Below are 16,758 nucleotides of genomic sequence, written 5' to 3' on the forward strand. Positions count from 1 at the left end.
CCATTGCCCTCTTCACTATTCAAGATATTTTTACCACATTTACTATATAATTGGGATCATTATTTTATTGACATATGAATAGCCTCATGGATCAGACTATATCTGTACAGTCAGGTGCCATCAATTTTATGTAAATCAGCATCATTGGCTGAAATGTAGTCTCATATGATACCATTTACCTTTCAAACAAACTGTTATTGATTGTTGCTTAAGAATTTAAATGTGGATTCTTTTTTGAAGAGCACATGTCTCCAGCTTTGTCCAGTCAACTGTTTGTGGTCTAAATAGTTTTTAAGTTTTTTTTTGTTTTGTTAACTCCCTTCAGCAGTGGTTTTCAAATAGTTGCATATTAATTGAGGCAACTCAGTGTTAATATGTATGTTACTGCTTTCTAGGATGCATTCACACCAGTATTTACAGCAAGGTCATTGTCATTAGCAAGATCTATACTCAAGTATTGTTTATCTTGCAAAGAATATACATTGAGATACTTTGTCATTTTTAGTGATTCTTTTTCACTTCTTACTGATCACTTCTGTTATTAATAGGTCCACTTTTGTGTGCCTTTTTCATAAATATATATATACATCTACAGAAACATTGAGGCTTACCTCAATGTTTGACATTAATTATCCTATGAAATATAAACAATGTGACTGCTCTGTTGTAGTTCATTATTACTTATTAAAGGGGCAGGTGGCATCTTGTTATATTTATGTTTCGTATTTTTTTCCTTACTCTTTCCATAATTATTTCCAATATGATGATTCATCAATAAATTTTATTATTATTAATGTCAAGGAGAATGAGATATTTTTGTTTTCACACAGAAATGGAAAGTTACTTTGAAAAGTAATTATTATACTAAGATTTATTGAAGATAAAATCACAAGTCAATGTACTGATACACTAAAAGCACATTTTCATGCACGTAATTTGGCATTATTCCGTTTCTAAATAACTGCAAAATGATGACAGGCACAAAATACTTTATGAAATTATTCAGTAAAAGTTTTGATATTATTTTGTAACAACTTCAGAATATTTGTTTATTGAATTAATAGAAAGAACTTTGGTAGTAATAAGTACAAGTGCAGCTGTCATATATTTTAAACCTCTTGCTATAGGTAGGTCAAAGTTATATTTCAACATTTAATAAGGTACTTTAGTATTATTGTATTTAAATAAACTTGGCACCAGAGTGTAGTTATTAAATCAGCTTTTAATATCATGTAAATTATAAGTTCTTAGTTGTATAAGGAAATATTTAACAAGATCTCAATCTTATTGGGTATGAGAGTCATAACATTTGTTCTCTGATCTTCTTCCTCATCTAATTCATTATTACTACTCTCAAAAGTATGGAATATAATGTACATTACACATTATAATACAGATACAAATAAGGCATAGTCTAAGTTTTACAGCTTTCAATCTTATTTGTTTAAGGAGTCATAAATTATAAAGTTAGACACACTTATCACTCCCACCTGTCATATTTTCTCTTTCAAAAATTGCCAATATCAATAGTTTGATCTGACATTTTACACTATATTATTTATAACCAATTGAAAGACAAAGTTTTAATGTATCAGTGATTTAATTATGTTATTGTTTTCAATAGTTCCTCTTCATTTTGAAAGTTTATCTTATGGTGTTCAGATCAAGAATTTTTGGGAATTATTTTAAGGCTCTTAATATCATAGTTAGGAAGCTAGCTAAATTATGGTAGTTATAGAACGTTTTTTGCTTTGTGTGTGTTGTTATTCTGTGTCTTAAAGTACATTATTTAAGTAAATAAAAATAGTTTGTTAGTATCATTATTAAAAGTAAGCCTAAATTTCATTGACAACCAACAGCAAATGAACAAAAGGTTAGAGGTTGTTATTACATCTGCATTGTTTATTTAATATTATGGAAGTAATTAAATTTTAAAAACTAAACACTTATTAGGTTAGATAAGATTGTGTAAAGTAAGATAATGAAAAAAAGAATTCTGCAGTAGTAATATGAGCTACTTGTTTGCTGAGTGATTTACAACTTGTGTGATGGGATTATTAGTTAAACATAGTTCAAAGAGCAATAAAATGAAATGTAAACAGATGTATAATGTTATGAGAACTTTAAACTATTTAGGATAAACAACTGTAGTATCCTGTTACAATGTGTGATTGTTGTAAAAAGAAAAAAGGGTAGTTTAGATATTGTATTCTTTTATGTTGGTTACAAGGTCAATCAAATTAGCCAAGTTTATATGGAGTAAGGGAAAAGAAAATAACAGATAAAATCTGAAATTATGCTATAAAATATTTTATAACTATTTTTGGAGTTTAACAGGCTTTGCAAATGAAATGTGAGAACTTGCAGATGAATAGAATTATTTTTAATCTCAACTTGAAGCTGTCAGTACTTTGATTCTACATATTCATGGACAAATCTTTGGAAAAATACTTAATAAAAAATTGTTTAAAATGTTTTTTTTATAAAAGACTTGTATCATTAACTAAATGCTTTTAAAATTTCATGAAGGTTCACATAACAAATTAAAAGTTATAGTTGGAAAACTGATGGTTACTTTGTAGTCACAAGATCTGTCACTGTGACTGCCCCTGTATGGAAAGAATTAAATAAAATAATTTGTTTAATAATGAGCAAAGAATTCACAGTAATACTTCTTTATTATTTTAAAAAGTAGATTTGAGTTAAAATTCACCAAAGAAACTACTTAGTATAAACAGTGTTCTAACATGAAGTTTTTCATTAAACTGTTGGTAATTGTGTTACGTTGTCTACGTATTTCATATTCTTTTAGTGTTTTCTAAACTATACTTGAGATCTAGTTCATCTCTAAGTCTATTTGTATGTTTATTTCAGATGATGACATGGTTCTAAGCAATGAAGGAAACATAACAGAACAATGTTATCAACCATTCAACTCAGTGGACCATACTGCTATAGGGAGCAACAGTGTTGCTGGAATGATGCCACATTCAGATCCTTCTCAGTGGAATGTGATGAATGCATTTAATATGATGGGTTTGATTCCAGATCCTAACATGCTGAATATGATGGGAGTGAGTGGATTTAGTCAGGTGAGTAGCAACAGTTTTATAAATTATAAAGATAAAAAACCAGTTATTTACAGGTTATTGTTTTATTTCTTTTGACATATTCCAAATGCTCAGTCCTAGACAATTGCATTCAAAAACACCATTCTGTAGATGAGGAAATTATCAATGGATACAGTTGAGTACTTCCCTGATTGTTACTTTCTGTTCAGTTAACATTTATTTTATTAATTTACATGTAAGTTTCATCGTTTCTTTTTCGCTTTGTGTAAAAATGTTTAGTCGTCTTTAATTCAACAAGTTTTTATCATTTTACTGCTTTTCTTTTTATCTTGAGCTAGTCTTCATATAAAAAAAACTAGAACATTGTTTTTGTACACCTACTTATAGTTTGGCTTTATGGGGACTCCTGACATGAATTTGATGAATTCTGGCATGATGGTTCGTGCAGCGCCTGTGAAAGAAGTAATTCGCTACAAGAGCTGTGTTCTGTATCCACCAAAGCCAAGTAAGTACGTAAACAAATATTTTGTTCTAAATGTGTTTTCTTAGTGGTCTTTAAACATTTCTTTAAACCATTATATTCATATATACGCTCCATATTGATTTCATTTTGGTGTAGTAAAGAAAGTGGTTTCTCTTCACTTGGTTGTTCTGAGAAAGCCTTCTCTCCTGTAAGAAGGAAAATGTATATTTCTCTTTATATCTATTCAATTTTCAGACATAAAATAATTAGCAGCATAAACACTAGCTGTTTACAGTTGTATTGAATAAAAACTTGATTTTCCAAAATTATTCAGAGATTTGAAACTCTTGGTAAGGAGAACCTGTGGAACAGGAAGTATGCAGCTGTTACAGATTTATTAGTAGATTGTTTAAAGAGAAACACCAGTGAAAGTACTCAGAATTGTAAAATATTTTTTCTTTCGAGTGAACAAATTTTGTTGAGTCTCTTGATTTATGTCTCCTCCTTCTCTTTGAACACAAAATTATCATCTTGTACTATAAAACCAGATGTTATTAGCCAACTGGACATACAACAGAGCAGTCAGGTTTTAAACTCAAAACAAGTGTTATCTAGTGACTATAACCCTAGCTCATGTTACATTAAGTTTCTTGGTTACATTACTGACAATACTGTCACTGTACATATAATGTTTTTGTTGTGCACTTTTATTTTTCGAAGTGAATTATATTATAAACAAAGTGGAATACTTGTAGAGAATATTTATAATTCTTTTCTTTAGATGCCCCTCCACCCTCCACTCGAGAAAGACCCCCAGGCTGTAGAACAGTTTTTGTAGGAGGTTTACCAGAAAATGCAACTGAGGAAATTATTCAAGAAGTTTTTGAGACCTGTGGACCAATATCAACAATTCGTCTGAGCAAGAAAAATTTTTGTCATATTCGATTTGAAAGTGAAATGTTTGTTGATGCTGCCATCTTCCTTTCAGGTATAACCTGCCAAGTCATTACTGATTGCAAATCTAAGAGTAACTTTTTTTGTTATAAGTTAATCATGTTTGATATTGATAAAGATATGGCCATAAGAAAAATTCAGTATTCAAATATTTGTTAATTTTGTGTAAATGTTTTTGAAAGCATTGTAATCTAATCCTTAAAAATTTAATTATAAGGCAAGTTATAAGTTTTATTGTACAGGGTGTTTGGAAAGTCACTGTGCAGTTTTGTAATAATATTTTATTCAGTATATTTCAAGCCACCAATTGATAGCAGTGTTTAGAAACAAAATAAGAAGGATTCTGGCCTGTATTGATGCCAATGGGGGTCGCTTTCAACATTGTTTATAATTATCATTCATATTTACCTCCTGTATTTTATATTGAAGCATGTCTGTTAATAAATATATAAGTGCACAGTGACTTTCTAAACACCCTGTAGTAGAAAATATTAATTTTCTATTACCTAAATACTAACTCGGCTACGTAACAGAATTATTACACCAACAAACCGGTGTACAGAAATGTTCATTGGAGGATAATGTTTTTTTGTGATTGTAAATAGGTGATGAGAATGACTGTTAAAAATCTTTAATTTTTAGTTTCGTAAATGAGTTTGAGATCTTTTGTTTATTTTGTTTGTGTATGAAGCCTTTACAGCACAACTAGTGTACAGTTGGTTTGCTAAATATCTGTAAAAATTGTGCAATTAAGTGTAGTTGTAAATATTCAAAATATCTTCATTATAGGGAAGTGTTAACATATATCTAGCTTTGGACCGATACTCTCATGTTAACTTAATGTGATTGCATAATTTAATTGTTATTGTTAACATAGTACAAGTTTCTTATAGAGTAGCATAATTATGCCTTTCTTAGAGTGTGTAGCTAACAAAATGGTTGATTTAAAGTTGTAAGCATTGTATTACTGTTAAGAATAACCTGTCATATTTATATAGGAAAGATAGTCTCAGGTCAGTAGTGTTAGTTTGGTTGAAAATACATTTTCTATATTTGTTGTGCCTAAATAGTTAACTTTGGTGTTTAACTTTAGGGTTACAAAGAAACTGAGTTAAATTGGTATGTACATGTATTTTATTTAATGATGGATGAGTATGTGAAACTATACATTGTATTCTTAGGATTGCTTGTTCTCAAAAGGACAACTAACTGAATATTTAATAATGAGCTGGATGATAATAAGGGTTTTTAATAAAGCTCATATGGTGTACAGTATTTTTAAATTCCTAAGAGAATTGTGATGTGCATTCAGTATACATTTTTTCACATAGGCTATCGAATGAAACTAGAAGACAAAGATGATGCTCCAAATACTGGAAGAATTCATGTAGATTTTGCACAGGCTAGAGATGACCAATATGAATGGGAATGTCGTCAACGTGCAATTCATCGAGAATATCGTCATAGGGAACGTGTAGAGCAGGAAATGTTTCATCCACCAAGTCCACCTCCTGTTGTGCATTATTCAGATCATGAGGCTTCTCTTCTTCATGAGCAACTGCGTGGTAAAGGTTTTCTAGAGTGTTAACTGTAATTTCACCATTTCTAAGTTACTATAAGCAAACTGTACATAAAAATGTTAATATTTGTGCCATTTAATTAACTCCTTAAATGTAAAGTCAGTCAGTTTGACTGGCCACATGACCTCTTTTGTACTCATTTAAAGTCTATAGTTTTGACACTACTAACTTATAATATGTATATTTTCACAAATTTTGGCACACTTCTAGTAAACGTTAAACTTTTCACAAATAAAAAATCACATTTTTCAGTGAAGTATTTTTAATAAACTTAAAAATATTTGTATGTGAATGTTTCAAATATTTCTTTACTAGCCCAAGTGCAAAGAGATTTTCAGGTTAAGATTAAAGAAACTTTTCTTCATCTCAGAAGTCTGAAATTTCATTTGCATAATTTGTAAATACAATTCAAAGTTTGTTTTTACTAAATTTCATATTTTATCTGTTATTTACTCTACCTAAACTATATTCAAGGTTGGTCAGTTTGACAGATCTTTTAACTACCAAAAAATCAAAATAAATTTAAATTACCCTATTTTCTTTTTTCAAATGAAACAATATTACTTTATCCTAAGTATCTTTAAATTAGTAACATTATTCATCTATTTATACTTAAATTTAATTGTTTTATTGCCCTTTTAACAGTGTCTTGCTATTATTCACACCATTATACATAAATCACTTCAGGAATGTGGAGCTCATGTTATGCTATTGAATTACAATACCTATGAGCTGCTCATATGTGTGACTTGTGAAATATTTTTATGATATTATTATTTATTTGCCTAATCTATTCTTAACATCTTAACTAACCTAAAGAGATCCCTATTTTTACATTTTATTTACTTTTATAATAATAAATAAAGAATAAACATAAAAAACAAGAAATAAAGTACTCACCCAGGCCTTTTTTTTCTGTCAGTCACTATTGACACTTAACCTTATTTTCTTTTATATTAATGGTAGTAATGAACTAAGTTTTTATTTAATTAAATAATGCACCAAAGAAAAAATATTTAAAAAAATAGGTAACTTCCTCTTATCTCAAACTTTTTCTGGCTTTCAAACTATGCAACAACAGCTGTTACAAATTCATCCAAATTAGTAGTGGTCTTTCCCATGGGAACAAAGTTTGTACTGACAGAGAAATTTCAGTTCTTTGTTCAGAAACAATATAATATGTCATTTGATAGATGAAGACCTTGACTTTCACTTGGTAATATGTAATATAGTATCAAACATAAGAGTGATCTTTTAAGAAATTCTGAAAGAGATGTGACATGTGGTTGTGGCAAGAGGGATCTGATTTTCTTTTTGATTGCTCTGTAACTAAAAATTGAAGGCTATAATAATTATGGTTTGTCAAAGCAATGATGATTTTATAATGAGTAATTTGTTAAATTTCCTACTTATAGGAGGGGTAGTGAATAAAATAGAAAAGAGTGGGATGCCTAGAGAAAATACTTAATGTTTCTCACATCAGGGGAATTCAGGATTTTTTAGAATATCACCTTAAAGAAATGAAAAACTTTAAACTTGCATACTACTTGAATGTGGATTGTTAGCTGTGCTTTTGTTCTATACTAATTGGTATAACAGAAACAAAATAGTTTAATAATATTTTGAATTGAAGTCACTGAATTCTTGTGACGTGCACAGTTAATGATACTGTCATTTTGACATTCTGCTTCATTAAACCATGAAAATTATGCTTAAGAGGATATTATTATATGTATTTTACATATATATTTATATACCAATATTGATATGCTTGAAAGTTTCAGAAATGTGTGAGGTGTCTTTTACCTTGAGATTTAGTTTGAATCAGCATTTTAGTTAATGAATAATTGGAATCTAAGTATGTTCTCTCATAAAAATATGTTTGTAAAAAATATGATCTGATTACAGAGCAAATGCATGTAATAGTTTGAATTCTTTTAATTTCTTTGTTTGATAAGTTTAATATGCATATGGTGAACTTAGGATTAGGTGGAATACAAACTTAATTGTGTCAAGTTTAATTTTGGTTTAGGTGATGAAACTTTCCAGAAGGCAGTGCAAGTGCTAATTACATGGCTGGAGAGAGGAGAGTGTAACAAACGTAACTGTGGTCAATTTTACTCCATGATCCAGTGCACCAATAGTCATGTTCGCAGACTTATGAATGAGAAAATGCAGTTTGAAGAAGAGTTGGCAAAAGCCAAGCAGTTATTGAACCAGGGCATTCAAAACATCCTTACTCAGTGTAAGTTTACAACTAAATTTGACTTTGGATTTTTGGCACTGTTTTCTTAACAAATATATTAGTAGTTTAGATTCACTTGAATGTAAGTACCTCTACCTAGATAATCTTACAGCTATGATCATTTATTTGGTTGAAATTAAACTTTTTTATACTTTAAATAACTCAGTCCCTGTGTACAACATAATGCAAATTTCAAGAACACTGAGTGTAACATTTTTGTTTCAAATTTTAGACAAGCTATTTATAAAAGATTCAACATACTTACTGTACAATATGCATTTGCCTCTTGGTATTCCTGAATACTTAAATTCTTGGTAAATCTCAAAATGAAATAATTCCTCTAAGTTGTTATACTGCTACATACGTTGAAAATAATGTATATATTTCATTAGAGTTGATTCCAAAAATGATTTCTACAGCTTGTTTCTGTGCACCTACTCTGTCAATAGATAAAAATGAAGTGTCACTAGTAACCAGATAATTCGTTTTCATAATGGAATTGAATTGAATGTTTTCACTTTTTCCAAGAAAGATAGATATTTGGTCAAAACTGACTGTTTTAAGTTTTGTTTACATTATGAATAATGTCTGTGTAACAGAGTTTTTTATTTATTTTTTTATGATGAACTTGTAACAAATTATCTTGTTTGGTCAATAGTAGGTTGATAGTCTGGTTCCTTGTATATTCCTACTCTTTCACAAGGCTGCATTACTACATTATGTAATATTCTGAATATTTAACTTGATAAAAAGGAAAACATGCTGTAAAATTAAAATCTGGATAAAACAATTGCACATTGATATGTTGAAAAATACTTGAATTTACTTTTCTGCCAAGTTAACATTGAATCAAATTCAGTTTTTGAAATAGGTGTTAAATATTTTAAAATGATATTGCTGTGTATATTTTATGTAGGTTTTCTTCTGTCTTTTAAATAGTTCACATTATATGAAAATGTTTATCTAACCCTATGTATGCAGGGTCAGTCCATTGGATAAACAGTATCATCACACTTAACTGTCAACATGAGACAAGTTACTGAGGCACTGCAAGCTTATCTACATACTTCCAACTTGACATACATAATATAGGCATATGCCAATTAATATGGTTGTTCTGATCTTCTCATTGAGAATGTACATCAATACTAATTAAACATGTTATTTGTTACTGAAAGTTTGTGTTAAAACACAGGAAAAGTCGACTGTATATTGTATGATATATACATGTATAACTGGCTTAATTATTATCACAATCAGTGGATTATGAAAGAGTGCTTATGATGATTGGGAATAGTGTTGTGACCTTTCTAGCACATGGGTTACTGTATTTCTGATTGAACTGTTTGTCACAAAAGGTAATCATTAATTATGCAAATTATGTACCAATAGGTAGTATCACTTTAAGTTAACTTTATTCATAAACTTACAGATATAACTGCATTTTAAACATGCAATTAAATGAAAACTGTATTGCTGCTTATAATGGTATTCTTCATTTGCTTAAAACGTCTAGCAAATTGGTCAGGTGTAAAACCGTCAGAAAGTTCTGTGTAAAATTTGGTCAGAAACCAAATTCAATGAAATATTAGAACATGAAAGAAAAACCACAAAACATTTCACAGGTTTGGTTGAGAATGGGTTCACTTGGTATATGTATGACACTAAGAGATTGTTCATGTTGAAAAGACAGGAAAAAGTAAGGCATCTGTATTTGAGTACAACATTTTGCTAACACTATATAAATCATTATATACAAAATGTAAATTGAATAAACAGAAATAAAAATACAAGAAATTCAGAAAATAACTTTATATTATTTTGAATTAAGACAGATTATTAATTTAAGTAGTAAAAGAAAAAGAAAGTTGTTTTCTCAGTTTTGAGTTATTATTTTAAAATTGGTTCTTAAATTTAAAAAATACAATAATTGCAATGCTTTATATTGTATGTATACACACATAATGGGAATAAGTAACCTCTAAACAGACAATCTTTTTTTTCATTAAATGGTGTTTTCACATTGTGAATGCATTTGATACAGATGTGAAGTTTCCTTATTTTCAAAAGCTTCTTGCTTTTGGCACTTGGAGGGAGAAGTGACTTCTCCCTGCTCTGGGAGTCTAGCTTCACCCCTGTCTTCAGATACAGAATTTGTGAATAAATCACAACTATAATATTTTTTATTGTAAAATAAAGCCTGTTAAATTGCATTTATGCTGGCATTATTTTCATATGCATATCTGACCTATATACATTTGAGAGTATTTAAGTATTATGGGTTAATAATTTTGTGTTATAATTTAAGCTATGCCTCATATGTTTAAGATTGCTGTACATTTCTTCTACTATGGGGGTTTTCAATGATATAGTTTCTATCAGTTTAGTAGATCCACAGGAGATGTGAAATTAACTTAAATAGAAGTCACACTTGAGATCCTGTTTCATATCTCTGTATTTGACTATTTAGAGGAAACAGTTAATGCTCTATTACTGTTGCAAAAACTTGTGATAACTATCTTTTTGCAGAAACAATATAACTAAATATTCATATTTTTGCTTTAAAGTTTTTTTGTTCATGCATCTCTCCTTAATACTTAATTATGGAATTGCTTCCTAAAACCTTTAATACAAATTAGAATTTTTTTAGCTCATTTACCAGCATTCCCTAAGTTACAAACACTATTTACTGATATACATTACAGTTTATCACCATTTGAAAGATATGTTGCTAATATCAAATTAGGTCTCTCACATTTACAATAGAACAGTATACAGAGGCTGAGTTTGACATTCTTTTATAAAGATAAATTAGAAATCTTTAGTTTCATCATCATTACGACTGTTAATTATTATAATTTAAATATATTTTGTTCGTAGTAGAAGCAGAAAAATCTTAAAAATGTATGTGGTCAGGAAAGTTCTTGAGGGGTGTATGTTATCAGAACAAGTTGTGAGAATCATTAGTTGTGTGTGTTTCAGTGAAAATCGAAGTGTATCCTGATTGAAAAGTATATGTGGTAAGGAAGTATACCATCATAATACTCATGAATTTCTGCTTTTACCCAAATAAATGAAGGATATATGTTTAAAAGAGTGGCTGGTGGAAATTTCAAGTTATGTGTATTTTTACAAAAATAGTTAGAGAGGAATCTGACCATAAAATGTTTGTCAGAAAGGTATGCAAGTCCAGTAGAAAGTATTGTTAATATGATCGCAGAACATGTTTATTAGAATAACTCATCTATATCAGTTAGAAATATCATGTCAATACTAGAAGTATGTCTGCTGGAATGTAATATGTAATGGTTATTATATCATCATGATATACAAAAGATGTTTTGATATTAATTTTTTTTATATTTTGAGTTACAATGGAGGTTATGTTTCTCATGAACAAGTGTGTTAAACACACATAACATGAGGTACAGATATTTGGAGGTAGGTTTATTTTATCAAGGTGGATAAAACCGGAGAATACTTAGCAATGAATATGTTATTAGAGTCAATAAAGTTGCTTCCAGGTTAGGAATATATCGTCATGATACAGGAAAAGTGTCCTGATTGAAACAGTATCGTCCAGTATTGTTCTTCGATTGGGTTTCTGACTTAATCATCTCTTCAGCAAGTAACGGTAAGAAGTAACTTTCTTAAATACTCTGTGGTATAATTAACAAACTGAATGAGAGTGATTGTCAAGTCAAGCTATGATGCATAGCTTTTTCCTGTGAAGTTTGAGTTTACCAGTCATCCTTTAATTATCTCCCTATCTTCAAAGTCAATCAGATAGAGAAGGTATTCACGACAGCCAATCACCAAAAAGTCTGGGACCATTTCACCAAGGCACAGAGGAAGAATATTAACCTGTGGCATAAACAAGCTAAGGTAAGTTGCCTGGTTGATAGAGATACAGAATGGCTGGTGTTGAGAGTAAAAACATTTGTTCTTTCCATTGATATCAGTCTTATATACATTTCTCTCAAGGCTAAATTTTCATTTCTCCTTCAGAGCTAAAACATATATCTTGCAGAAACTTACATTTTGAATATACAGTTTCTATAATAAAGTATTATACAATAACATATTAACAATTTTTTAATTAGAAAGAAGCAAATAATGTACTTGTTCAGATAAATATGCATTAATAGATTAATAAAAATAAGAAAACATAACATTTTAAAACTTAAATCCTTTAAAACTGATTTTGAAAATCATTGAGATTTAGGTAAATGTTCAAGTTAATGATTAATTTATCACATTTTTAACAGAAACACTGTTCTGTTTTATCTGGCCATTTTGATAAGAAAAACAGTGAAGCCTCAGGTTGTGCAAAAACAAAGTTGCTTTTTTAACCTTACAAGGAAATAAGATTTGGAGATAATTTGCTTTGAATAAATGAACCATTTGCTGGTTAATAGCAAAATGGACATTAAGTAACATAAGTGACATTAATTTTCCAAGCTTATTGATTGTTTACAATATTTCTTGAAATGAACCTGCTAAAGTAATCTACAACTAACATACAAATAAGGGATTGGTGGAAGTTTGTTACCCTGAATTTTTCATAAAACATTTAAAACATTAACAAATGCATAAGCAGTAAGTGAAATAACAAACATTGTACTTCAGCATTTTTACTTAAAGTGTATTCTCAACTCCAGTTTGTTCTGTCTTTGTTGGAATATGTATAAGGCATAGAGTAAGGTCCCAGTATCTTGTGTGTCTGTGTATCTGTTAGTTTGTTTAGAAATATATCTTTATTAAACTGTCAAAAACAACATCTAAGGTGAATGAGGTCTTTGTTTTAACTTATTAAACTGTTGCCGCTCTATGCCTTGGTTCATCTCAATTTCTTCAAGTCTTTTTTTCTGAATGATCATCCAGCATCTGATGTTTCCCAGAAAGAAATACATTTATTAATTTTTTTATGGAAAAATCTCCAGGAATAACAATAATAAACTTTATATATGTAAAAAAATAAGTACTATGAGAATGTAGTATTTAGATTTTCATAGCTTTTTATTATATATGGATTTTTTTTAACCTACAGAGGATCAGGTTAGCAAATCTCTTTCCAGTTTTAACTTTGCAACTTAGTATACTCAGATGTTATACATACACACCTTTGTATATCTATCATCTAAAGCTAAAATCATTATTATTCACTTAAGAAAAGAACAATGAACATACTAATATTGTCATGGCAATTTAAATTGTAGCTAAATATAAGTATATGAAACCTAGATTTCTGGGAGACATCAGAAGTTTAGACTGTACCTACTGGGTTCTCCATTGGTACAGTCAAATCACACTCAAGCCAAACTAATGATGACATCAAACAGTTTCTTTGGAAATCAGGTAGTACTATTAACATTTAGTTCAATGAACTTTTATGAGGTAAGTATATGCTCTGTCACAGAAGGGAAAGTAAGACATATAATAAATGAGTTTCTACTGGAAATCAAAGCAGGGATTTGTGTTCTGATGACACAAGAAAAACAATGAGTGATTCATTATTGTCAGTAATTCATTGTAACTTATGGTCATTAAATATTATTTTAAGACTTGTATTCTAGACTAAAATAAATACTATTTTAAGTAACACTGTTTGGATTCAGGAATTCTGGCTTTGTTGTAAAGCCTGATGTTTGTAATTAATACAGTATATTAGAAATATAGAAGCTAAATAGAAGAATAGTATTATTTTTATTTTTACACACAATCATCTTAACTGTTTATATTCTAATTTTATTTTAATTTAACTTTGTTGTAGTCATCAGTGAATGTAATGGCACCTTCTGACAGCTTCTCTTATTAGGGTACTTAATAGGTTGACCAGTTTTTCACTGTAGCTGGAACAAGAGTAGTAATGTTTTGACTGGTCAAAAAATCAACACTTGAGATAGTTTTTGTAACAATGTAACAAAATATTCCTTAGCTTTTTAATTAAAAAATATAGAAATTGTTTAATTAGTTAAAGGACTTGTAATTCATCTAGCCTGTTCTATAAGATACTGTCACCTTATTTAGTGTTTAAATTCTTTGTAGACAAATTGATTGTATTGCAGATTAAATTTTAAACACAAAGATTAAAAAGTGAATAAAATCTGTATGTAGCCTCAATGACTTTGACTTTTTTGCTAAACTCAGTAAAGAAATAATTCGATAAAAAGATGTATAGATTTTTAAAGACTGTCACGTTAATAAGTCACAAATTGCTGCATAGTATAAATGATTAGTGAATTCAACTTAGACTCTACTTGAAAAAATGGTGGATTTCAAAATATGGACAATTCCTCATTTGCTCAATTATTTTACATTTTGGTGAACGTATTTAAAAGAATGGCATTAAATGTTACAAACGTTTGTTTTTGCATACTGGTTCATACAAATCAAGGTTTTTATAACCCAAAATTGCCTCTTTTTTTTTTTACTTGTATTTGTGGAAAAAAATATGCTGTCATTTTACCATTTTTCAAGTATGTATATAAAAAGAAACTTGTAGCATGACTTAAGCATCCCTTAAATGATCTGATTTGACAAAAAATGTAATAAATACATATTACAGTTAACATGAATTATGCTTTTTTTGTTTCGTGGTGAAGTATAGCATTTTCTAGATACATTCATATAAAAGTCTTTCTGTAACTTAGTTCATGTTATGGTATGTGTTTAGATAAAATTAAGTACATATCAAATACAAATATTTTTTCTTCACAACTTGTGTGTGTGTGTTTCCCAAAGTAGTATAGTGTTTTCATGAATCACTTATGAAAAGTCTACTGCATAGGTAGTTAGAGAGAAACAGGTATGAGAAAAAAATGTGAGGAATATTCAGTTGCAAAAACAAGGTGATTTTTGAAGATATTTCAGTAGATCACTCTGTAAGCTTGTTTCATTGTTTTGGATCAGAAAGTATATGTTGCTTTGTAAAAGCTATGTTACAAATGACATTCAAGGTATAAATAATTTAAAAATCAAAGGATTGTAACATTGTATGAAAGAAATTTCACCTGTATAGTTTTACTTAATTTCTGAGAATTTAGTTGTAGCGTTTTTAAGGTTAATATGTACAGATCTGGTTTGAGGCTAACATACTTAAATTGTAAAGGTTTTCAAACACTTGAAGAGGTGGTGAATGTTACATTACAGCCACTGGAAAGAAGCATGTAATGCATATCCCATAATAATTTCAGGAGAATAAGTGTACATTGTGAGCAGAGACTCGTGAACGTCAAAGCCTACATGTGTTTGCATAAAAATGAATAAGATAAAACTTCTGTATTTAAAAGGAAGGTTTCAGAGTTGAGAATCAATTGTAATTATAAGTAGTAAATGCTATATTTCTGTGTCATTTGGTTAGCTATAATCGTAGTAATTACTTTTAAGATGTATTGCCAATGATTTATTGGTAATTTAAAATTAATGATACACATAAATGGAAAAATACGTCTACTTTTTTTTTCCAAAAAAGTATTGCACTTCTGGTATAATTAATGTAGTTTCTGTCTTTTTTTAATTATGTAGTATTAACCTTTTCATGAAAGGTATCCCTTTAAATCCTTTTCTGTGGAAGTCAGTGTTGCATTTAAAATTTGGCATCTTATATATCAATGTAGTTGAATGAAATTAACAAGTTAATATATGTTATGATTGGGATTTTATGTCTAATCTAAGTTTTTACCTTTATTTCAAAAGAAACCTTTAAAAACTACTTACACTTCAGATGTACTGTCACATGATCAATGAAATATAAAAATGTTCTACTTTGGCTCTCTGTATCTTCAGTGATACAATGGTAGTCAATTAGAGGTATGCCTTGACAAAAAGATGCTAATAAAACCTTTTGACTCATTCACTTTAAAGTTCTCTGAATGAATATAATTGAAACAAGTAATAAATTTTTTTAACCCTTAGCAGCTGCTATACATTGAACAGACTTATTTAAGCTTTATAGCCTACATTTGGATGTTATATATCCATGTGTATAGTCATTGGAAAGAGATCATTTTACACACTTATCAAACAATGGTTACCTTGAAGTTGGCACACGGTTGTTGTAATGAATGATATAATATTGGCTGTAGTATTGTTGGCTGCTTGCTTGACTATAACCCTTATGCATATATGCCAACCATTACAATTTGAGTGTAATCATTACGATTTTGGTGTATACATTACGACTATACGCTCATGCAGACAAATATTACGACTTGTTGCATTTCCCAAATTATTATATATTATATAGGCCTATACAATAAAGTGATAAATTGTACCTCCAGGGCTTGAAAGTGGTGAAAAGAAAATTTCTAGTGAGATACAAATAAATTTTGATAATAAATAAAATAAAAGACATAGTCCAAATGGTTACTTGTGATAATCATGTTTGTGCTTGAAATAATAAAAAATATTTGTATCTCCAACGTCTACCAATAATTTGAGTGC

General features: G+C 29.2%; 1 protein-coding gene across 1 annotated transcript in view; it reads left to right on the forward strand.

The window, feature by feature from the left end:
• LOC143249889 (ecto-NOX disulfide-thiol exchanger 2-like) overlaps positions 1-16,758 on the forward strand; it is a 43,597-nt gene that overhangs the window by 12,826 nt on the left and 14,013 nt on the right. The window contains exons 4-9 of the mRNA XM_076500485.1: positions 2,875-3,092; positions 3,459-3,576; positions 4,316-4,522; positions 5,820-6,053; positions 8,101-8,313; positions 12,092-12,198. Of these exons, the coding sequence (XP_076356600.1) occupies positions 2,875-3,092; positions 3,459-3,576; positions 4,316-4,522; positions 5,820-6,053; positions 8,101-8,313; positions 12,092-12,198 (1,097 nt within the window). The remainder of the gene's footprint in view (positions 1-2,874; positions 3,093-3,458; positions 3,577-4,315; positions 4,523-5,819; positions 6,054-8,100; positions 8,314-12,091; positions 12,199-16,758) is intronic.

This window comes from Tachypleus tridentatus, chromosome 1 (assembly GCF_004210375.1).
Source record: "Tachypleus tridentatus isolate NWPU-2018 chromosome 1, ASM421037v1, whole genome shotgun sequence".
NCBI lineage: Eukaryota > Metazoa > Arthropoda > Merostomata > Xiphosura > Limulidae > Tachypleus > Tachypleus tridentatus.